The 25,145-nt window shown below is 39.3% G+C and overlaps 1 protein-coding gene across 1 annotated transcript in view; it reads right to left on the bottom strand.

Moving 5' to 3' along the window:
• The window catches only part of LOC102821967, a 178,795-nt gene that overhangs the window by 24,076 nt on the left and 129,574 nt on the right, over positions 1–25,145 (bottom strand). The window contains exons 18-19 of the mRNA XM_006868594.1: positions 24,071–24,180; positions 15,055–15,181 (exon numbers count right to left, since the gene is read on the bottom strand). Coding sequence (XP_006868656.1) covers positions 15,055–15,181; positions 24,071–24,180 — 237 coding nt within the window. The remainder of the gene's footprint in view (positions 1–15,054; positions 15,182–24,070; positions 24,181–25,145) is intronic.

Below are 25,145 nucleotides of genomic sequence, written 5' to 3'. Positions count from 1 at the left end.
CTTTCATCTTTTTCATACTGGTTTGTGACAGGTGCAGGGTGAGAAGGAGGCAGTGTCAGAAGGAATTGGGCAGTTAACAAGTACAGGGCAGAAATCAGGCAGCTAGTCCATCAAAGTCCAAGAACCAATATGTGGGCAAGAGTAAGAGGGGAATGGCATAAAACAAAAAAACACAGACATACCTTATGGCTTGTGTAGTGAAGGGCAGCATCAGACTTGCCCATCTGGGGAAGGCAACCCAAACCAGAAAGTGACCGACCGTACTTAATGCTCAAACCCCTGACTCTCCAGCATCTATTCTCCCTCGTGAGATAGAACTGTCCCCACTCTTCTGGGAATGTTCTATGGTATGTTGTTGTTGTTGTTAAGTGCCATTGAGTCGGTTCCGACCCATAGCGACCCTGTACAGGGTTTCTGAGGGTGTAAATCTTTGGTATAATGAACTTAAAGTCTGCTGAACTCTGTCACCACCACCTTTTGCCTTCCGGTATGATATTCTTGATATCATCACACAACTCTTCTGGTCTTCTCGCTTTAGTATCCAATGCATCAAATCTGTTTTTCAGATATGATCTCTACATTCAGGTGGGATATATTTAAGGTCATATTTTGGCTTTCATGGACTTGGTTTAGATTTTCTTCAGCTTCAGCCTGAATTTACATATGGGCAATTCCTGGTCTGTTCCACAGTCTGCCCCTGGCCTTGCTTTGGCTGATGAATATGGGTGCTTTTCCACTGTCTCTTTCCACAGATGTAATTAATTTGATTTCTGTGTATTCTATCTGGTTAGGTCTATGTGTATCATCATCTTTTATGTTGCTTAAAAAAAGTATTTGCAATTTATTACATGCCTATTGTGGTCAAAACAGATTGGTACTGGTACATTGAAAGATAGATTGATCAATGAACAGAATTGAGAATCCAGAAATTAACCCATCCACATACAGCTAACTGATTTTTGAAAAAGTGCCTAAAGATATCGCACAGGGAGGGGATAGTGTCTTCAAATGATGGTGCTGGCAGACCTGGAAGGTGATATGCAAAAGATTGAAACAAGACCATTACCTCATGCCTTATACAAAAATCAACTCAGCATGGATTAGAAACCTAAATGTGAATCCCAGAAGTATGAAGGCCATCAATGAAAAAACAGGGACAATGTTAGGGCACTAATTCAGGGAATACACAGATTACCAAACATTTTGAAAACTACACATACAAAAACAGAATAGATGATTGTGACATATTAAAAATTAAAAACTTATGTGTATCAATAGACTTCACCAGAAGAGTAAAAAGGGAACCCACAGAATGGGAAAAAATATTTTGCAATGACACATCAGACAAGGGACTCATTTCTAAACTACAGAGGAAACTACAACACCTCTACAAAAAAAGACAAATAATCCAATTAAAAAGTGGGCATAGGATATGAACAGACACTTCACCAAGGAAGAGATCCAGGCAGCCAACAAGCTATGAAGAGATGTTCACACTCACTAGCCATTGTTATTGTTGTTGTTGTTGTTAAGTGCCGTCAAGTCAGTTCCGACCCACAGAGACCCTGTATATGGTTTCCGAAAAGCAGCTGGTGAGCTTGAACTGCCAACCTTGCAGTTCAAATGGCTTTACAGCCTGGCGCAATAACCAAGGAGGATATCCAGGCAGCCAACAAACATATTAAGAAATGTTCATGATCACTAGCCATTAGAGAGATGCAAACCAAAACAACAATGAAATATCATCTCACACCAGCAGTAACAGCAAAAATAAAAAATGTAGAGGGCAATAAATGCCGGCGAGGATATGGAGAGACTGGGACGCTCCTGCATTGCTGGTGGGGTTGCAAAATGGTCCAACCTCTCTGGAAACCAATATGGCGCTTCCTTATGGGGTTGTAAATAGAAATACCTTATGATCCAGCAATTCCTCTACTTGGTATTTACCCACAAGAAATATGAGCTAGAACACAAGTGAATATATATGCACACCAATGTTCACAGCAGCACTATTTACAATAGCAAAAAGATGGAGACAGCCCAAGTGCCCAACAACTGAAGAATGGATAAACCAATATGCTACCTTGAAGAACAAGGAAGCTGTAAGTTACCACATAACATGGATAAACCTTGAGGACATTATGTTGAGTGAAATTAATCAGTAACAAAAGGAGAAATACTGCACAGGACCACTATTGTAAAAGACTAAGAAAAAGAACGCATACTAAAAGGGGTGGGGGGGGGGGGGGGGAGGAGAATTCTTTACTGGTTACCAGGATCAGAGGGATAGGGTGAGGGGAGGGAGGGGAAGGTGGAGCACAGAGTAGGAAATAGACACAGGATAGTTTGGGTGCTGGGGGTGGTAATATATAAGAAGCGGGAGGGGAATGGAAGAATAACGCAGATGGGGAAACAATTAGGCAAGTCTGCCTGGGCTAAGTGGGACAGAGGTAAATAATGATGTATGCACAACCTTGGAACAACAGGGCCCTGGGATACAGGGATTAAGACATGGTTGGAATGGGCAAAACATGGGAAATAATGTTAAGATGTTTGGCTGTCTTTTGAATCTTGGTTTCCTGGCAAACCACTATAAAATAGACACTTGAGGGGGAGAGAAAGGAATAGCCAGAAGCTTGTAAGTCCGTCTTCTGCCTATAAGTGACTGGAATACCTAAAAGGGGGCTACAACGTGCCCGGTGAAGGAAGCTTCCCGAGGAGCCTCTGCATTACGTAAGACCATAGGAGGAATCCTAAACAGCATCCAGAATCTTCAGACGTGGGGAATTTCCATTTGAAAGGACAAGCAGATGAGTCTGGAGCAGCTAGAAGAACAGAAGATACTTCTTGATAGAACGACCAACATGAAAAATAGAAAACAATAATAGCAGTCCGACTGACTACTACAAGAACAAGCAAGTTGCTCACCCAGGAGACATCAACGCAAGTGGTCGGGTCCCCTCAGGGTAAACCCCCTCCAAGACTAAGACTCAATGGGAATACACGAGCACACATGCGCTCTGGCTGGTGACCATGTTGGTCACCAATAAGGGAAGTGAGAGAAAAACAACAATGAAGCTTCAAGCTAAGTTCTACCACATTCAATAGACTCCTGTGAACCTGGATAGAGACCTGGTTGGCCAGCAGTGTGGCAAGACCTGGGGATTCTTGGGCCCAGAGTCAGTGATATAGCCACAGAAGACTCAAGTGGAGAGTGAAGCATCCAGCTCTAAGAAGAGAGGGCATATGCACAAGAACACCCACCCACACCTGCAGATAATACCCACTTGACCTGGCTTCAATGACTAGATGATCAGAGCTCAACTACAAGAAGAAAGAAGAGGGAAAAAAAAGAGTAATCTGATACAATTTGATGAACCTGACCTACACGTATGGATGCAGTAGCTCAAAAGAGGGAAGAAATCTTTACAGCGAGGACCATTCCCACCCCCTCAATATACAGGTTAGACAGGGATGGGCAATTTGGACATTGGCTACCAAAATGGGGGGTGGGGAGGCTATAAAATCAAGAAGTGACAAGCTTACAAGTTTTCAAGAGGGAGCCTAGATCCAGAGGGCATGCAGAGGAAGGCAGACTCTCCACTGAGATGTATCCAATCTGTCTGGGCGGGACTGATGAAAGGAGATGGGGATAGCACTCATGTGATACAACAGTGAATAATTACTATCAGGACTGACTGTGAGGATTGGAAATTTAAAGGTACATGCTTTGCAGCAAAAGGAGGGGAATGGTTGACTTTACAGTCCAGGAGCCGAGGTCCCTGGGATCATGGAAGAATGGAATGTGGGAACCTACTCAGAAAAACAGTGATGCCAGAGATAGAGACGATTACTTGGAGAGATGGAGCAGATGGGAACTCTAGATCCAGAGAGGGAAAGGGGCTGTGTGCTGATCACCAGGGAGCAGGCTTGCAGAGAGTATACCCTTTGGTTGGTTGATGATGCATGGAGGGGACTGTAACCATGGCAATTTAATGATAACATGAATGTAAAGCTAATGTTCTCCCATGTAAACTATCACATAATTAACAATAAAACATTAAAAAAAAAAAAAAAGGCTTTTGCAACAAAGAGGTTAACTAGTGTACTAGTGTTTAAAAATTCTATCATGCAATCTCCAGCATTGTTTCTATAACCAAGGCCCATATTTTCCAACTTCTAATTCTTTTATTTCCAACCTTTACATTCCAATCACCAATATTTATCAATATATCTTGATTGCATGTTTGATCAATTTCAGACTGAATAAGGTTGTAGAATTCTGTAATTTCATCCTCACTGGCTTTAGTGGTTGGTGCGTACATTTCAGTCATAGCGGTATTAACTGGCCTTGTATGAATATGGTATTATCTTATCACAGTCACTGTTGTGTTTTGTAAGTTTTTATTGTGAATTGAGTGAAAGTTTATAGGGTAGAGCATCAGTTCCACATTCAAAAAATCATGTATTTTGCGTCATTACAATGATTATAATCCCCTCCATGTACCATCAGTTAACAGTATTTCTCTCTGTTCATTTTAGTTTTATTTTTTTAAAAAAACACTCAGACATATATAATAATTTACACAGCCAAAGGTCACATACTACAAGTCTGTCTCCTGGCCACCAGCTCTCAGTTCCTCTCTCCATGAATCCAGATGTACAAGACTTTTTAAAGTGTCAAAGAGCAAAGATGGTAGTTTGAGGATTAAGGTGCACCTGACACAAGCCATGGTATTTTCAATAACCTCACATGCATGTAAAAGTTGGAAATTGAGTAAGGAAGACAAAAGAATTGATGCATTTGAGTTATGGTATTGAAGGAGAATACTGAAGGTACCAGGGACTTCAAAAAGAACAAACACATCTGTGTTGGAAGAAGTGTAGTCAGAGCCCTCCTTGGAAACCAGATGGCCAGACTTCTCTCGTACTTCAGACACACTGTCAACAAGGACCAATCCCTGGAGAAGGGTATCATGGTAGGTAAAGTGGAGGGTCGGAGAAAAGGGGAAATACCCCGATCGAGATGACCTGGCACAGTGGCAGAAGCAATGGGCTTAGGTTGTAGAAAAAATTGTGAGGTTGGCCCAGGACCAGCTAGCATTTCGTCTGTTGTACATAGGGACACTGAGTTGGTATCAACTCTATAGCACCTAACAACATACTCTGTACCAATACCCTTTGTGCCAATACCCACTGTCTTGTTACTGTAAAAATTATCACTTGGTGGAACAAGTAATATTGTCTGCTGTTCTTAATTATTATCTTGGCTATTCTTGACCCATATATTTTCTAAATAAATTTTAGAATAAGCTTGTTTTAAATACTCATCCTCCACTCCTGCATCTCAATCAAAAAGACAGAACATGCAGCATTTTGCTTGTAATTGTACTGATGTAGAAAAGACTACATCTTTACAATACTTAGCTTTTATCTATAAAAGATTGCCTCTCTCAAAAGAAGATATAAACTTTTATATCCTCCAATAAAGTTTTTACAGTTTTCTCCACAAAGATCTTATTTGCCTTGTCTTAGATTTATTCCTAAGAGTCTTAGTTTAATTGCTATTTATCTTGTTTCCAGCAACTTTTAAAAATGCATATTAACTTTAATAAACTTATTTGTAGTTGCTCTTGACAATTTTACTTCTCCTTTTATATCTTTTTAGTTTTTAACCTTATATTAAACTGGGTAGAACTCCAGGATAATATTAAATAGAAGTGGCAATAGTAGAGACGTTGTGTCTTCTTGCTAAAAAAAACCAGGAAATGCTTTAAACTTGGGAACTCCTGAGCCCATGAACACTAACCTAACCACTGGGGGCTAGAACTGAGAGTGAAGCGTCCAGCTGATATGAAGTGTGGGGGGGATGCACACAAGAACACCCAAACTTTCAGACAGTACCCATTTGACCTAGCTAGGATGGGCTGATGATAAGAGCTCGACTAGAAAAAGATAAGGAAATTTGATACACTCTGGAAGTGAGTGTAAACTGCTAAAATTTGATGAGCTTGACCTTTACTTATGGTTGTAGTAGCACCAACAAAGAGGGATGGAGTCTTCACATCAAGGATTAAGCCTATCCCCTCAGTACACAGGGTCAATAGGGACAGGCAACTTAGACACTGGCTCCCTAAAACGAGGGGGTGAGGGGTGGGAGACTAAAAGGCATTAAGTGGCTGGCTTATAAGTTTTCAAGAGGGAATTTTAGTTTCAGAGTACGCAGGGGGAAGGTAGAATCTCCAACTGAAGTTTTCATCTTGATCTTGTCTAGATGGGTCTGGTGAAAGGAGATGGGGGATAGGATTTTTTTGATTCAATAGTAAGTAATTGTTATCAAGACTAATTGTGATAGTCACAACTGTAAAGGTAGAAGTTGTATAAAAAAAAGGGGTGGGGGGTAGTTAATCTTGCATTCCAGGAGCAAAGGACCCCATGACCATCAAAAGGGATGAGCATGAGCAGAACAATGTGGGACCCTAACCAGAGAAGCAATGACACAGAGATGGAGGCAGAGGTGATAGCATGGAGAGAGAGGGAAGCTAAGGACTCTACACTCACGGAAAGAGAAAGCCTGTGTGCTGGCAGGCAGGAGGCTGGCTAGCAAAATGTGCCATTTGGTTGTTTAAATGATTATATATTACTGGATGTTTTTGTGTACATAAAAAGAGAACAACAAAGAAACCCACAGAAAACCAAGAAGGAATAAAGGCAAATACTGTTAACTGATGGTGCATGTTGGGGATTGCAATCATTGCAACAAAACAAAATACGATTGGCTGAGAGCAAAACTGATTTTCTACAATGTAAACTATCACTTATGTCATAATAAAAGCTTTAAAAAGAAAGAAAAAAGAGATGCTTCAAGTCTTTTATAAGGACATGGCAGTGTTTACTGTAGGCTTTAATGGCCTTCATTTTCAAAATGTATACAACAATTACTACTATTAACTATGTACAGATTCACCCAATGACCTTCAATTTTAGCCCAATGTCATGGACTAAATTGTGCCTGTCCAAAATGTCAAACTGACTGGGTCATGATTCTCGGTGGTTTGGCAATTAAGTAATGATCCCATGTGATGTAGTCTGATGGGATAAACCAATCAGTTGCAAAAGGATTATAGGACTTAAAAGCCTTAAGGAGTCCTAGTGACATTGTAGTATAAACACTGGACTGCTAGCCACAAGGTTAACAGCAAACAAACTCTTCTATAGTGACACATTAATAGCAACCAGTGTATAAATTCACTGCTTCCTTTCATCACCAACAGATCTTATATTCATAGCTGTATTGCTTATTCAACAGCCTTGTACAGAATGAATCGGTCTTGCCAATTCTAATTCTACCTCTTAACATTCATTTTCATCATCACAGTCATAATTTCATTTAAGTTTTTCTAATCTCTTGTTATAATGCTTCTTTTAATCTGCCCGCTTATAGCCTGTTTATAGCTGCCAGGATAGGATTATTACTTCAAAGGCAAACAAACATCCATGCCAAGCCACCATGGAGACACTAGAGAATCAGACTGCTGCTCCCATGGAAACTCAATAGAAGCAGGGTACCCCAAACACTATTGGACCAATGCATGAATGCCTGACGGAGTAGTCTGAACCTGGCAAGTTACCTTTTTCTTAGAGCATTCAACAGTTGCTCATATATTCCATTCTCATTTATAAACAGACGTCTTTTCATTTAGTATCTATCTAGTTCTGGCTTTGAAGCAGTGCACCAAAAATTGGCAGCTGTAAATTATTGCTCATTTCCCTGCTTAGGAATCCATTTCTAAGTTTCCAAAGCTACTATTACATTATTATAAGTCCATAAGACATGAGGTCAAAGTATAACCTTTCAATGAACTGAAACAGAAAATCAATCTTATATTGTTGTCATTGTTGTTGAGTGCTGCTACGAATCGATTCTGACTCATAGCGACCTCATGGGGTTTCCTAGGCGTGGCTGGTGAGTTTGAATCACTAGCCTTACAATTCAAACCCACCTTGTGGTGCATTATCCTACAGCGCCACATCAGGATTCCATGAATGAATGATTTATTCTTATTACTTTATGAATTCTAAATATTTTTACACCACTGTGCTTACGTAGAGAGGGCATGCTGTTGATGTTAAGTGCTGTCGAGTTTAGTCCCCCCTCAAAGTAACCCTGTATAGGGTTTCGGAGGAGTTGCTGATGGGCTTGAACTGCTGAACTTGTGGTTAGCAGTCCAGACCTTATCCTATAGCATCACATCAGGACTCCATAAGAAGTGACAGAATTCAAAGCTACAATAAATATAGATCTTGCTTCACTGACCTTATGTTGTCATGTGACATTGAGTCAATTGTGACTCATAGCGACTCATAGGGTTTCTGAGGCTATAAATCTGTGGAATGCAGAAAGCTTCATCTTTCTCCTACAGAGGGGAAGGCTGACTCAAACTGCCAACCTGGTGGTTTCCAGGCTAGTGATGTTCCTACACATTGCACTCCCTCACAGGTGTAGTAAGTGCGATAAAAGGTATATACAGTGAAAAGCATCTTGAGAAGTGGAGACAGAAAACATGTTCAAGGCACATTAAAAATCTCTCAGAAATCAATCAACATAGTCTTCCTAAAATGATGGACTGCTTTATTTGTACCTTCAAGGCTATGGATAGAGGAAATAAAAAGAACATTAGCAGCCCAATTTGTTACCATGACACTACCAGAGTCTTCAAATAGTCTGTGAAATATAGAATGAAAATGTAATTGCAATAAAACTTCATTTCTTAACATTAGCTCCAAAGTCAAGACACCTATGTAAAGTGATGATACGTCATTTAGTCCATTCCTAAAGAACTGAAGGGCCAGAGAATTTAGCCATGTCAATGCTGTCTTTTTAACATTGATATATGAAGAAAACTGGATGCTCTATAATGACTTTCTAAAGATTAGGAAACAAAAAAGTAAGAACTCCCAATCAGGACTGCAAGGTAGATACTTTATGTCTTGTCATCGAAGAGCTAGTACAACAAAGGGAATGAATGAGCAGAAGCATTATCGTGGTGGTGAAAGACTCTGATGAAGCTTTCCTGGGTATTTTTCCAACTAAACCTTTGGCTAATTTTCTCAAAACACTCTCGTAATAAGCAGATGTTATTGTTCTTTGGCCTTCCAGAAAGTCAGCAAGCAAAATGCCATGAGCATCCCCCAAACTGCGGCCATGACCTTAGTTAGCTCTTGAATGGTCTACTTCTGCTGCTTGTTAGTCATTGCTTTAACTGTGCTTTGTCTTCAGAATCATATGGTAAAGCCATGTTTTATCTCCTGTTTTAATTCTTCCAAGAAATGCTTCAGGACCTTGATCACATTCGTTTAATGTTTATACTCTAAAGTTCTGTGAAGCTGACCTGGCCAGAATAGAGCTACTCTCATTGAGAACAAAATATGCTCAACTTTAATTTTTCAGCCTAAATTATGTAAACTGAATCAAATGAGATGCTTACGCTGTTGGCTAGTTTTTCCACTGTTATTGGTTCCCTTCAATTAAGACACAAATAAGATTAACTTTTTTCCTTGAACATTCAAGTGGATGGTCTGCCCCTGCAGATTTCATCTTCAGCATCATTGTGTCCCTTCTTAAAACAAGTTCTGCTTTCTTTGGGGCACTGTCCTCACAAACTTTTCATATAACATCAATGATTTCATCACTCTTCTGTCCAAGTTTCACCATACATTTGTTGTCAGTTCTTGATGCTTGATGCTCTAATAGGGGCTCTTTTCAAATTGATGTCTCATCTTTCTTTGTGCCTCAAACTAGATCCTGTTCAGACATGTTATAACAAGTTCACTTTGTTGCAAAAAAGATTTTGAAATCCATGCAGATTTTTTTCATAATATACATTTTCCATGAATTTTCTAACGGCCCTTGATACAAACCCAAATAAAACAAGCTTCATTAAATTTAATATGTAATTTCTTTAGCTTTAAATGGTCCTCATGTAATTGTTAAACAGTCCAAGAATTATCAAACCATGACTGGTGAAAATCTACCATGGTTTTAAACAGATATACAGCTGAATTATCAAGGAAATAATCAGACAAGAACTACAATAACATCTTGTGAATAATCTAATGAGAACTCTGGATATTAGTTCATTTCTCACATACTAGGCAACTTAGCATTATTTTTATCAAATGTTTGCATAGAACTGTCTTTGACATGGTTAAATTAGATTTCTCAATATTAAATTAAGAATCCTATTTCATAATTTTGAATTATAAATAAAGTCTGAAAAGGAACTGGAATAATCTTCTAAGCTACACTTGTCAATCTGTCCATAGTACATTTCAATTTATAGCCACCAAACTACAAAAGGCTTTCACCAAAAATTAATTTCAACCATCAGTCCTGGTGTGGCACAGAAGGGCAAGCACTAGACAGCTAACAACAAGGTTGGCAGTTCAACACCTTCAGCCGCTCCTCAGAAACCCTATACAGGGTTCTCTGAGTTGGAACCAACTTGATGGCCCATAACAACAGTATCAATTTTAAAACTAAGTTAGCCCTGCTAAGATAGAAAAGAATCACTAAAATTTCATGACCTTTTTTCAGTCTTTACTGCTAACAGAAAATAACTCCTCCATAAATTTATAAATCCATGCTAGATTGTATTGTAACATATAGTTACTTTATCAGGCCCTGTCCCTCAACTACTCCTCTCCCTCGGCTCTCTGAACAAGAAGCAAGGAAGGTTATTCCTTGCCCCATTGATGCTGCACTAGGTTTTATGACTTGGTTTTGTCAAAAGACTGTGAATGGAAACTATGCTGCCACATCAGAGCAGAGGGTTTAAATAGAGCTCGGTGACTGTTCCCTCCTCCATGCCATAAGAATAAGCACAACTTGAAACAGAGCTGCTCCTATTAGCCTGCTGCTGCATGCTGTCATGTTGGTTCCAACTCATGGCAACCCCGTAAGGGCTTCCAAGGCTGAGGCTGTAAGCCTTTTTGGGACAAGAAAGTCTCATCTTACTCCTGCAGAGCAGCTGGTGGATTCGAACTGTTGATCTTGCAGGTAACAGCCCAACTCGTAATCGACTATGCTCCCAGGTCTCCTCCTATCATCCTGGTCCCCAAATAAAGATTATATGAGGAGCATGCCAAAACCAAAGGAGTCCTGCTGGTACAATGACTAGAGTGCTTGGCTCTCAGTGATTTGAATCCACCTGTAGCTTCATGGGGAAAACACCTGGTGATCTGTTCCCATAAAGATTGTTGTTGTATGCCATCAAGTGGGTTATGATTCATCGTGACCCTACAGGAGAGACTAGAAACCCCCCATACGGTTTTGGTTTTCTAGGATGTAGATCTTTTATTCAAGTAGATCCCCATGTCTTTTCTCATGTAGAGTTGCTAGTGGGTTCAAACAGCTGATCAGTTGTTTAACAGCTGAGCACTTGATTACTGTATCACAAGTGTGCTTTCCTGTACAGATCACGGCCTAGGAATCCTGAGGAGCAGTTCTACTCTGCCCTTTATGTTCAGGATGAGTCAGAATCTACTTCACAGCACACAACAGCAAATATCTAAAACCACAGTCCCTGAGTGGCTCAAATTGTTAAAAGTGATTAATCAAAGGTTAACTGTTTAAACATACCCAGAGGTACCTCAAAAACAGGTTTGACAATCTACTTCTTTGTAGGGTCACAGCCTTGAAAACTCTACAGAACAGTTCTACTCTGCACACATGGGCTCTCCCCAAGTTGGAATCAATTCAACAGCAATTGACAATATACCTAAAGCCAGAGTCCCTAGGTGTCACCATTAACATGCTCAGCAGCTAACCAGAAAGTTTGGTAGTTCACACCTAAGAGGGACTTTGCAAGAAAGGCCTGGAAATCTACTTCCAAAAAATCAGAATCTGAAAACCCGATGAAGCACAGTTCTGCTCTGACACACAAGGGGTCACAGTGACTCAGAATCGAGACGATGGCAGCTTTTGTCATCAATCAACTCACAGCCCAGAGTGGAGAACGATCGACTGACTTACAGTTGCTGAAACAAAGTGTAAAGAAAAAATAGTATCTGTTATTGTCAGCCATTGAGCTTTTGGGGATTGTTAGGCTGCATAACCATGTGAAAGCTAACATGTCATTATGTTCCTTCAGACTAAATTCAGTCCTAAGGCTGAATATATTTAACACCTTTTAGAAATATTTCCAACAGAACTGGAGACTGTTAAATATTTGAAAATGCCTATCCCTGTTTCTTTACAGATGAGTTAACTGCACCCAGATAAATTATTTGCCCAAGGTAATATTAGTGAGCAGAAGCATAAACTATGTTCTCAGCTCCTTTCCCTGTAAAATGAGTACAACAACACTTCAAATTATGCATCCGTGCACCTCTACACATGCCTACACAAACAGAAATCAGCTGGGGGCATACTGTCATTTGTAAAACACAATGATCAAGCATGAAGATAAAGCCCCTTAAGGCTCCTCGAATATTATGTCATTGTGACAATTATACATGAAAACAGAACATTTCTGAGAATGTCAACTTGAGACAACAGTCATAATTGTGCAGTTCTATTTAATAAAAGGAGTCCTGGTGTGGCACTGTGGGTTAATGCACTGGACTGCAGAGTCACTTTGAACCACAAAGTCAGCAGTTCAAGCTCACCAGTGTTGCTATGGGTCAGAATTGACACAACAACAATTCTCAACAACATTTAATAAAAGTATTAAACATGAAAGGGTTAGCTGATATATATGTACAGTCAGCTTAACTATACACAAATATTTCCTGGCAAGCCTAGAGTAGATTTTGGCCTAGGCAGAGTGGCATTAAAAAAATCAATAGAAAAAGGCATTATCAATCCCTAAATAAGAACACAGTAGTGGGAGAAGGGACAGGAAATTAATCAGGAAGCAGAACAGGCATACGTATCTGGCACTGTCCAGGGAAAGAAGGCACAGAATCTAAAGGATACATAACAGGAGCCACGGAGGGTGGGGAGAGCCTCTTTTATGGGGATTGACAGTCTAGAAATGCTCATCTCAAGATAGCTATAACCCATTCTACACCAACGTCATGCTCAGCAAATTACCTTCTGATGACTAGCCAATCACCCATGTTCTAGAAGGGAGTCAGAAAGATGCCCAAGACACAGTTCTCTAGCATTCCACCTCATGCTAATTATCAAATTGACCTTCCTGGTTCTCCATCAGTCTCCCTGGGCCTCATCAACTAGAGGCTTTGAGGCTTCCTAGGTGGTCTCACCAAGGTACGTTAGGTTTCTTCACAGTCAGTTGTGGTTCTTTGTTGGGATGTCCAATCTCACCTTCCATTTCAACAACAAACCTACCTAAACACATCTTTAGGGCTACCTAAACACGTCTTCAACAAAAAGTGTTTCTAAAAGATTTAACTGTTTAAGCTATTAGGAAACTAATGTGCTGCCCTAACATAAAGTGAATATATACTCTTTAACAAGCTCTTGGGGTGAAAAGGTTATAGGCTTGAAGTCCTTCCCATGAGGAACCTGCACGTACACTGCCTGGATTGCACAGGATCCAAGCAAGGACATGCAACTACATATTACAACTATTACAAAAGTAGTAAAACCAACTATTTATTCTACATACATGCTTGTTTTCATTCTCTATTTAACTCTTCGGAAAGATGAAAGAATTGTAACTTTTCAAAGAAAAAATAGTAACACTCAATGATTCTGAATCTGAATGTTTCTAAAACACCCTACACCTAGAAATTTAGTCCACTGAATTAGGAATCCTTTAAAACCCTTTCAAAACAGTACTTACATATTCAAAAATTCATACAATGCTGTCAGAGTTAATGTTGTTTGACCATTTGACCAGTAAGATTTTTTAAGAAAAGTCTTTCCAAATAAACGCAGTTTACTTTCCAATGCTTTCTAAAGTCTTGTCAATGGCTGGAGTGACTGACTATATTCTTTACCAGTAGCTGCTTACTTTTTCAAAATTGGTGACTCATGGGCCACTAAGAGTCCAAGAATTTTATTTCTACTCTTGTTCTTCAGCCAAGACCCTATTATTAGCCAGATACCAAGAACATACTATCCAGGAATGCCTTGTGAAATAAGACTACAATGCTTAGGTTGAGAGAGAAACAATCCTGACTGTGGCCATCATTCGCAGAGTCACCTCTGACTGAGTGAATGTGCTGAGTCATTCCTGCTACCATGGAGAACTTCTGATGGACTCTGTAAACCTCAGCTTTGACTTAACATGTCCCCAGGAAATCATCACAACTCATTATTAAATGTATTAAATATATCCCAGATCCTTGTTGCTTCCTACATACAAACCCAATTGGCCAGGAGCCCTGAATTTATGTTAAACAACAGTTAAAATTTCTGACGATTTGTTTTAGGAAAAAGAAACCATTTACTCTATAAATGTGGCCCTCAGAGATGACAGAGTTCTTTAAGTACACCAGGTAGGAAAGCCTCTGATCCTCAAAGCAAGGTTATAAATCAATACTAGTAGAGGCTCATGCTTTAAAATAGTATTATAAACCTGAATAGCAGAAAGACTGTCCTGTGACTTGCTACATAATAGAGTAAGATCATCAACGTATGATTTTTAAGTAGCTATACACTAACAACAATGGTAGCAGTAACTAGCATGTGTTCAGTGTACATCATGTGTTAGTAATTTTACAAGTATCACTTAATATCCCAGTAGACTTAAAAAGCTTATTACTTTTTATACAAGAGGAAACTGAGTAACCTTGCCAGTGCCACTCAAACTGGTTTCTGTGTCAAAGTGAGATTGAGGCCCAAGTCCATATAACTCTAGTTCTTGAGTTTTACAGTCATGCTAAAGTAAGTCAACAATTTAAAGGAAAATATCACTGAAATTTTGCTTGGGCCTCATGAGTGAACCTCAATTTTACTTGGATAAAGTATCAGGAAGCAAATTATTCAAATATATCCTTTCTTCCAGCTTCACATAACTATCAATGGTAACTAAACTGGACAAGAACAACATCTTATAAAAATCCATTCAGCAAAGTACTTACATAGTCAATGGGCTTCAGGGATTTGATGTCAGACGTTGGGCAGCCACAGGAAGTAAGGTCAGCATAGAGACCTTCTTCTAACACACACTGATTATCAGAAATGTCCCCTTGGTAATACAGGAGCCAACTAAAAATATGAGCAGTCAGACATTCAGTCAATGCATTCAGCTGGCATCATGCTATATATCACAGAGCAAAGTACCCAGCTACAGTAAAAACAAATTACCGCTATCATTTATTAAATGTTTACCATGTGCTAGGAGTCCTGGTGTGGCACAGCAGGATAATGCACTGGACCGCAAGATTGGTTTGAATCCCCAGGCCAGAGGTTCAAACTCACCAAGTCACTCCTTGGTAACCCTATATAGGGTCACTGTGAGTCAGAACTGACTTGATGGTACCTAACAATAACTGTGTGCTAGATAGAATCACTGGTCAGTTTGTTGTACTGTGGTGGCTTGTGTGCTGCTGTGATACTACAATCTATGCCACTAGCATTTTAAATTACTTACTAGCAGGGTCACCCATGGTGGACAGGTTTCAGCAGAGTTTCCAGGCTAAAACAAACTAAGAAGGAGGAAAAGCTGTCCAATTCTGAATGGTTAGTCACAGAAAACCTTATGAATACCAAAACACTGTCTCAGATACTACCAGAAGATGAGCCCCTCAGGTTGGAAGGCATTCATAATACAACTGGGGAAGCGATGCTGCCTCAAAATAGCCTTGACCTTAATGTCACGGATAGAGTGAAATTTTCAGAACCCTTAATTTGATGATAAAGCACAATTCAAAATGTAAGAAACAGCTGTAAACATTCATTAATCATTGGAACATAGAATGTATAAATTATGAATCTAGGAAATTTTTAACTGGTCAAAAATGAAATGGAACATATAAAGATCGATAAGCTATGCATTGCTGTTGTCGATGTTACGTGCCTTCGAGTCAGTTTCGACCCATAGCAACCCTGTATAGGGTTTCCAAGGAGCAGCTGGTGAGCTTGAACTGGCGATTTTGTGGTTCAAACCTACTTTGCAGTAGATCTAGTGCATTAACCCACAGCTCCATGGAAGGACACCATTAAGCTATGTATACATTAGTGAGTGGAAATGACCACTTTAAATCTGACAATCATATGGGTAACTATGCTGGGAACAGCAAACTGAAGAGAAATGGTGTCACATTCATTGTTAAAAAAGGCATTTAAAGGTCTATCTTGAAATACATTGCTGTCTGTGATAGCATAATTTCCATACACCTACAAGAAAGCCTACTACTACTACTATTCAAATTTACCCACCAATCACCAAAGCCAGTGATGATGAAAGTGAAGAATTCTACCAACAGCTTCACACTGAACTTGATCAAACATACAATCAAAATACATTGATAATTATTTGTGTTTGGAATGTTAAAGTTGCAAACAAAGAAGAATTGGTAATAGGAAAATATGGCCTTGGTGATAGAAAACAATGCTGGAGACAGCAAGAAAGACTTTGCTAGACCAATGACTCACTGGATTTTCTAACAACATAAGAAGCAGGAAAGAATTTGCAAGACCAATGACTCACTGGAAATACCTATTTTCTAACAACATAAGAGGTTAAGTGTACACACGGACCTCACCAGATGGCCTACATAAAAATAATACTAGTAACATCTGTGGGAATAGACTCTTTAAGAGAAGCCAAAACAAGACAGAGGCTGACTGCTAAGCAGAACATCAATTGCTTATATGGAAGTTTAGGCTGAGGTGAAGAAAATTTAACCAAGTTTATGAGAGTCCAAATATGGCACCTGGGTATATCCCATTAGAATTTAGAGAAAATCAAAAGAACAGATTTGATGCATTAGGGACTAATGACCAAAGACCATAAGGGTTGTAGGATGACGTCAAAAGCATGCTACAGGAAGAAAGCAAAGGGTCATTAAAAAGACAGGAAAAAGAAAAGACCAAAATGAATGTCAGAAGAGACTCTAAAACTTGTTCTTGAGCATAGAGAAGCTAAAGTGAATAGAAGAAATGAGGACGTCATAGCGCTAAACAGAAAAAGTCAAAGCCCAGCTCTAGAAGATAATTATAAAATGTTCACAACCCTGGAGTTAGAAAACCCAAAGGGAAACACATGCTCAGCATAACTGAAGTAGAAAGAACTGAAGAAATCATGCAAGTCTTACGGTATAGTGAATTATATTATGTCTCTTCTAGCCATATTCTTTGTAAACTTCCACCCAGTGATTTTTATCTACTGAGTATAGGAAAGAAGGTTGGGGGAGATGCTGACTTGTGTGACACACTTGTGAGTGACTGTTAACAGAATTGTCTTTGTAAGCACATGGAAATTTAATGAGAGGATTGGTTAATGTTACCATTCTGTTGGGCCAACTCAGCAATGAGAGGGGGAATCTATCATCAAAGAAAAAAAGCCAGGAGTGGAAGACATCCTTTGGACTCCCAAGATTCATGTGCACTGAGCCTCCTTGACAAAGGGGCAGAAAGCTGTGACACCAGAAGAGTGGCAAAGCAGCAGCAGAACCAAGAGTCAGCATACGAGACAGAGAGGTGGGTTTCCCAGCCCACCGAGCAAGCTGAGAGACTTTGGGCAGGAGGCTAGCTTGCAGAGTTGGGCGCTTCCAGGCACTTTATTGAAGGAGTCAGGTTTGCTGGCCCACAGAACTAGAGCTTTCAGGTGAGGCTAATCATGGTGGAGTTGTGTGTCCTTGAGCATTTATTAGCAGCCCTGTAAAAGCGTTGCAACATTGTCTGGACAGAGGGGGCCTGCTTTTGGGCATAACTGTGGAGAGGTTGTTCTGACTGGAATAACTGCCCTAAGCATTTCTGACCCAGAATTGTAATCTGTTAACTTCCCTAAAAAACCCTGTAACTGTCATCATGATGTCTGCTGAATTCTGTGTGGCCATCACACTGAATTACCGAACTCAGATGAAAAGTGGAGAGTGCTACTGGAGGCATGGTTTGATTTATTTTATTAAAGGATTCTATGGATGCAATATTGAACGATACAAGAATCATTAAAAGAGGATGGAAGGAATACACAGAGTCACTGAATCAAAAAGAACTGGTCAATCCTCAACCATTTCAAGAGGTAGCATGTAATCAAGAGCCAGTGGTACTGAAGGAAGAAGTCCAAGAAGCACTGAAAGCAATGGGGAAAAACCAAGGCTCCAGGACTCTACTGAATACAAATGGAAAGCTTTCAGCAAACTGAGCCAGCACTACAAGTGCTCACTCATCTATGCCGAGAAGTTTGGAGAACAGCTACCTGTCCTGTCAAATGAAAAAGATGCATATTCGTGATTATTCCACAGAAAAGTGACCCAAGAGAATGTGGAAATCATCAAACAGGATTTCTAATATTACACGAAAGGAAAATTTTGCTGAAGATAAATCAAAGATGCTTACAGCAGCATACTGACAAGCAGCTGCCAGACTTTCAATCTGGATGCAGAAGAAAACATGGAACTTGGGCTTCCAGTGCTCATGTCAGAAAGACTGACTCAAAACAGAAAATAAAGGAAGGAAGTTTACTTGCTCTTGATTGATAATGCAAAGGCATTCAACCACATGGATCATAACAAACTACGGATAAAACTGCAAGGAATGGGTATTCCAGAACACTTCATTGTGTTCATGAGAAACCTGTACACAGACCAAGAGGCAACTGTTTGAACAGAACAAGGGGATACTGAATGGTTAAAAATCAGGAAAGCAGTGTACCATATTTATTCAGTCTGTATGCCGAGCAAATAATACAAGAAGCTAGAATCATATGAAGATGAATGTGGCTTTAGGATTGGAGGAAAACTTTTAATAAATTGAAATATATGCCGATGACACAACTTTGCTTGATGAAAGCAAAGAAGATTTCAAATACTGAATGATGAAAAGCAGAGACTATATAGCGTTCAGTATGAATTATACACCTCAAGGTTAAGAAAGCAAAAATCCTCAACAACTAGACCACTAAGTAACATCATGCATGATAAATGGAGAAAAGACTAAAATTGTCAAAGACTTCATTTTGCTAAGCTCCACAATCAAAACTCATGGAAGCAGCAACCAAGAAACCAAAAGATGTATTGCTTTAGGCAAATCTGCTGCAAAAGACATCTTTAATGTTTCCAAGTAAAGATGTCAGTGTGAGGACTAAGGAGCGCCTAATCCAAGTCAGGGTATTTTCAATAACCTCATATACATGTGAAAGCTGGACAATGTATAAGAAGACTGGAGAAGAGCCAATGCATTTGAATTGTGGTCTTGGTGAAGAATACTGAAAATATCACAGAATGCCCAAAAAACAAATCTGTTGTGGAAGAAATACAACCAGAATGCTCCTTAAAAGTGAGGATGGCAAGACTTTGACTCTTGTACTTCGGGCATATTATCAGTAAGGACCAGTTCCTGGAAAAGTACGTCCCACCTGGTAAAGTGGAGGGTCAGCAAAAGAGAGGAAGACCCCCAAGAAGATAGACTGACACTGATTGGAACAACAGGCTCAAAGATTAACAATAACTGTGAGGATGGCACAGGACCAGATAAACGCAGTTATTTCATTTTGTTGTGCAGAATCTCTATGAGTAGGAACCGCTGGACAGCACCTACCAACAACCATGTACTATGCACTAGACTAGGCACTCGACAACTATTATTTTTCTGAATTCTCAGTAATTCTGTAACACACAAACAGGTTCAATTTTACAAACACGAAAACTAAGGGTTATAGAGGTTAGGTAATTTGTGTAAGGTCCAGCAACATGATAAAAAGCAGAATAAGAAGACCTCTATTGTAAGCTAAAGACATCCCTTCATTCAGTGTTGTTATTGTTAGGTGCCATTGAGTCAGCACCAATCTGTGTTGACCCTATGCAAAACTGAATGAAACACTGCCCAGTCCAGTGCTGACCTCACAATTGTTGCAAAGTTGGATCCTACTGCTGCTGCCACTGTACAAATCCATCTCATTGGGAGTCTTCCTCATTTTCTCCAACCGTCCACTTTACCAAACAGGATATCCTTCTCCAGGAATTGGTCCCTCCTGATAATATTTCTGAAGTATGAGAGATGAAGTCTAGCAATTCTGGCTTTAAAGGAGCATTCTGGCTGTACTTTTTCCAACACAGACTGATTTCTTCTTTTGACAGTCTATGGTACTTTTAAATATTCTCCTCCGACACTGTAACTCAAATGCGTCAATTCTTCTACGGTCTTCTTTAGTCACTGTCCAACTTTCACATGCATATCAGGTTATTGAAAATACCATGACTTGGATCAGGAGCATCTTATCTTAGTCTTCAAACTGACATCTTTGCTCTTCAACACTTTAGAGAAGTCTTGTGCAGATTTGCCTAATGCAGTATGTCGTTTAATTTCTTGACTGCTGCTTCCAAGAGTGGTTGATCCGAGCAAAACGAAGTCTTTGACAACTTCAGTTATTTTCTCCATTGGTATTGTTCTTGTTGTTAAGTGCCATTGAGTCTGTTCCAACCACAGTGAGTCTGCATACAGTTTCCAAAGAGCACCTTCCTTCAGGATCATTGGCTCTTGATCATTGGCTCTTGAAATGTTTGGACACTGACCATTTTTTTTGATACAGTGAGTGACTATTCCTTCCATCTTCTTTTGATGCCTTCTGCATCATTCAATATTTCTCCCAGAAGACTCCTTCAATATTTCAAATTGAGGCTTGAATTTTTGCTTCAGTTCACTCAGCTTGAGAAACGCTGAGTGTGTTCTTCCCTTTTGGTTTTAATATTTGGCAAAGTCTTCTCGAGCTGATCTTTAAATTTTTTAGTCAACTCTTTTACCTCATTTCTTCCCTTTGCTTTAGCATATCTATGCTAGAGAGCAAGTTTCAGTCTCTTCTGACATCCATTTTGGTTTTTCCTTCCTAATGATCTGTTGCTTTCTTCACGTATGATGTTCTTGATGTCATTCCATATCTCTTCTGGTCTTCAGTCTTTAGTGTCTAAATGCATCAAATCTGTTCTTCAGATGAACTCTAAATTCAGGTGGGATATATTCAAGGTTGTATTTTGGCTCCTGTGGACTTGGGTTTTCTTCAGCTTCAACCAAACTTGCATATGAGCCATTGGTCTACTCCTCGCCTTTTTTTGGCTGATGATGTGAAACTTTTCCTCTGACTCTTTCCACAGATACAGTCAATCTTATTTCTGTATACTCCATCTGGTGAGTTCCATGTGTGTAGGTGTCTTTATGTTGTTTAAAAAAGGTACTTGCAATGAAGAAGTCATTGGTCCTGCAAAATTCTATCATGTGATCTCTAGCACTGTTTCTACTAACAAGGCCTTATTTTCCAACCACTGATCCTTCTTTCTCTGTTTCCAACCTTTGCATTCTAATCACCACTAATTATTAATACATCTTTATTGCCTGCTTGATCCATTTCAAACTGAAGAAGTTAGTAGAATTCCTCAATTTCACCATCACTGGCTTTAGTGGTTTGTGTGTAAATTCGAGTAACAGTGGTATAAACTGGTCTTCCTTGTAGGCATATGGATATTACCCTATCACACACAGCATTGTATTTCAAGACGGATCTTGATATCTTCTTTTTTGATGATGAATGTGATGCTGTTCCTCTACAATTTATCATTCCTGGCATGGTAAACTCTGACTGTAGGTTCAAAATGGCCAATACCAGTCCATTTCAGCTCATTAATGCCTATGATTTCCGCCTTTATGTGTTCCATTTTTGAAAATTTCCAATTTCCCTAGATTCATACTTTGTACATTCCATGTTCCATTATCAATGGATGTTTACAGCTGTTTCTCTTCATTTTGAGTTGCACCCCATCAGCACCACACTCACACCCAACTGTGTCACCACAGTTAACTCTACTTTAAGGAGGCATCTCTTCCCTAGTCATATTTTGAGTGCCTTCCAACTAGACGGGCATATCTTCTGGCACAATATCTGACAATGTTCTGGTGTAATTCATCAGATCTCAATATTCAATATTCTGGTGCTGTCAATATTCCACTGTATTCGTAGGCTTTCAGTGGCTAAATATTTGGAAGTAGTCTGTCTCACCTCCTTCTAGTCTCTCTACATCTGGAAGCTCAGCTGAAACCTGTCCTCCATTGGCGGACGCCATCCTGCAAATGGCGGACGCCATCCTGCCAAGGAGCAGAACTACGAGAAGCCTTATGCATGAAAAGTTCATTGTTTAGCAGAGCAACACTGAATGTTACCTTGGTTGGAAAAGCTACAAGGGATGACTCATGCAGGGGACCCGTGGTTTCTAGCTTTCCCTTGGAATAATAGTTTATTTCTGATTTCCTTATAAGAAGTTTTAGAAAATCTTGCATAATCATTAGATACTTTAAAGAAACCTCACGTTATAATAGTTGCCTTTCACATTAACATTAACTCTCACACCATACTCAATCTTATATAATTATAAAAATTGTTTTTTACATTAACCGTAAGTTTTAACATTAGAAATAAGCACACTAGCTAAAGTTTTGGCAATTCAAGCTTAAAATTGTAAGAAACATTCCAGGTGGTTTTAGTCAAGGACATTAAGGCTTTTAGAAAGCAGCTTAGGAGACAGTCAAGGGCAGTGAGAGCTTGGGAACAGAGACAAGAGTTTGATTAGAAGTTTTGAGAAATTGTTAGCATGAGAGAATTACTGCTTTGTTCTTAACTATGAAATTTTAGGGTACTTTTATGTTCTTGTTTTTATTGTTTAATCAATTATCTGTATAACCAATTATAGTAAAAATTATGTTTTTGATTGTAATCTGTAACTAATGAATCTATAGAAAGTAATAGATGTTGGTAAAGTTAGAAATTAAGATGTAGAACTTTGTTTAAAACTAAACCAGACATTTTAGGGGGGATTAGAGAGAAACAGTCACTCTTCAGAAGGCAGACGTTATCATGGTAACTAAGGAATAACTAAGGAGTATAGAACACAAGTTTGGTGACCTAGTGTTCCTCTTGTACCGTTGATGTAACAATATTTGATTGATTTGTAACTGCTTGTACATGACTGTTATGAGATCATAGTATGTTCTAAATGGGATATAAGAAGCAACGTTTTTGAAATAAAGGAAGGCAGTCAAGGGAGAAGGCAGCAGTGAGTGAGACAGTCATCAGAGAGAGCCATTACCATCATTTGCCTGAGACTCAAAATGACCCATTGACTCTTTGAGTTTTTTTAAATTTAATTTTATTTTTTTTCATTCGCCGACTCCACATCCTCCTATCGATACCCTCCTAATAATTGTGTCGAGGCTGGCCCCCGGCACTCCATGGGTGTCCCTGCTGGTATTTAAATTACTGGTGGCATAGCTTCCAGAATCACAGCAACACACAAGCCACCACAGTGCAACAAACTTGCAGGTGAGTGGTGGCTAATAAGTTAGTAGGTAGTTATTAGAAAAACAGCAAGAACATATTTTATTCTTTAGAATCCCAAACTGGTTCATACACTTGTGAAATAGATCTAATATGTTTTAGTAATTAGAAAAACAAAACCAAAAAAAAAAAAAAAAAAAAAAAAAGGAATTAAAATTAAAGAGAGGGGAGAGAGAGAAGAGAAAAATCATGGTTATGACACTGGGAAATACTAACTGTGGATCTGGAAGCCTCAACTGAAATGGAGGGAAGAGAAAATATTTTCAGCAAACAAGAACTTTGTTAAAAAATTAAGAGTAATAGGTTTATGTGGATAAAATCCTAGAGACATATTACAGCATTCTGCTAGGCTACGTAACACATACTATAGATGTATAGATGATGTAGAGAGAGAGAGAGACCAATGTTAGTCTATCAGCATTCTGGTTTTCTATGTCAAACAATGGCCTAAAACAGAAATTAAGCATAGTAACTACACGCTAGTTAGCAGCTGGCCAATGGTTAAAAAAAAAAAACATCTGAAAAATTGATTGCATTCCAAAAAAATCTAAGCAATTCGAATTTCTCTAAATTACTATATTAAACAACAGAAAACATTCAAGCATACTTACCAACCCCGAAGAACTTTAAAAGAACATGGCATGAATGAAGTCAAATTAGAAATTTCTTTTGTAAAATCTATGCTTTCACCTTGGAATCCTGGTTCACTGAATGCTTTTAGCTATAAGAACAACAGCACAACAATAATTAATCAATACAATTGCTTGGCCCTCACAAAAGCAAATGAACCTTTAATTTCAAGTTCTGGTAGCAAACAATCTATGTTAAGGACAATGACAGTCTATTTAAACTATGTTTTTTTCCCCTCATGTCAGTGCTTAGTTACCATTTTCCTATAATTCTTGCACCATATTTGAGGCACCAAACCCAAACCCAATTCCTTGTCAATGAGTCAATTCCAATTTACAGTGACCACACAGGACAGAGTGAAACTGTTCCATACTGTTTCCAAGGCTATACGCCTTTACAGAAGCAGACTGCCCTGTAAAAGGTGATTTTGAACTGGTGAGTTTAGACTGCTGACCTTTCAGTTAGCAGCCAAGCATTTAACCACTGTACCACCAGTGCTCCTCATTTTTGGGCACAGAAGCTTAGAAAACAATTCTAACTGTAAGAGTAAATCAGAATTCCTTCTCTATAAAATGTGGTCCTAGTTTAATATATTCATATTTACTACAAACTGCAAGGTTGACGGTTCAAGTCTACCAGCTGTTTCATGGGAGAAAGACGAGGCTATCTGCTCTCATAAAGATGGAAATCCCTTATAGGGTCCTTCTGAGTTAGAATTGACTCAGTAGCAATGGGCTTGGTTTTAGTTTACGGTGAGAACAAGGAGTCTTGGTGGCAAAGTGAGTGAAGTACTGGGCTAGTAACTCTAAGGTTGGCGGTTTGAACTCACCAACTGCTTTTTGGGAGAAAGATAAGGCTGTTTGTTCCCATGAAAATTTAGTCTCAGAAACCCTACGGAGAACCTCTACTCTGTCCTACATGGTCGCTGTGAGTCACACTCAGCTTAATGGCAGTGGGTTAGTGGTGAAAGCCTGGTGGCTTCATGGTAAAATCTTGACTCCTAACTGAAAGGTTGGCAGCTCAAACATATCCAGTGTCTCAGCAGCAGAAAGACCT

This window comes from Chrysochloris asiatica, unplaced genomic scaffold, assembly GCF_000296735.1.
Source record: "Chrysochloris asiatica unplaced genomic scaffold, ChrAsi1.0 scaffold00120, whole genome shotgun sequence".
Classification (NCBI taxonomy): Eukaryota; Metazoa; Chordata; class Mammalia; order Afrosoricida; family Chrysochloridae; genus Chrysochloris; species Chrysochloris asiatica.
Note: the sequence above shows the minus strand (reverse complement) of the source record. Positions and strands in the feature narration are given on the sequence as shown.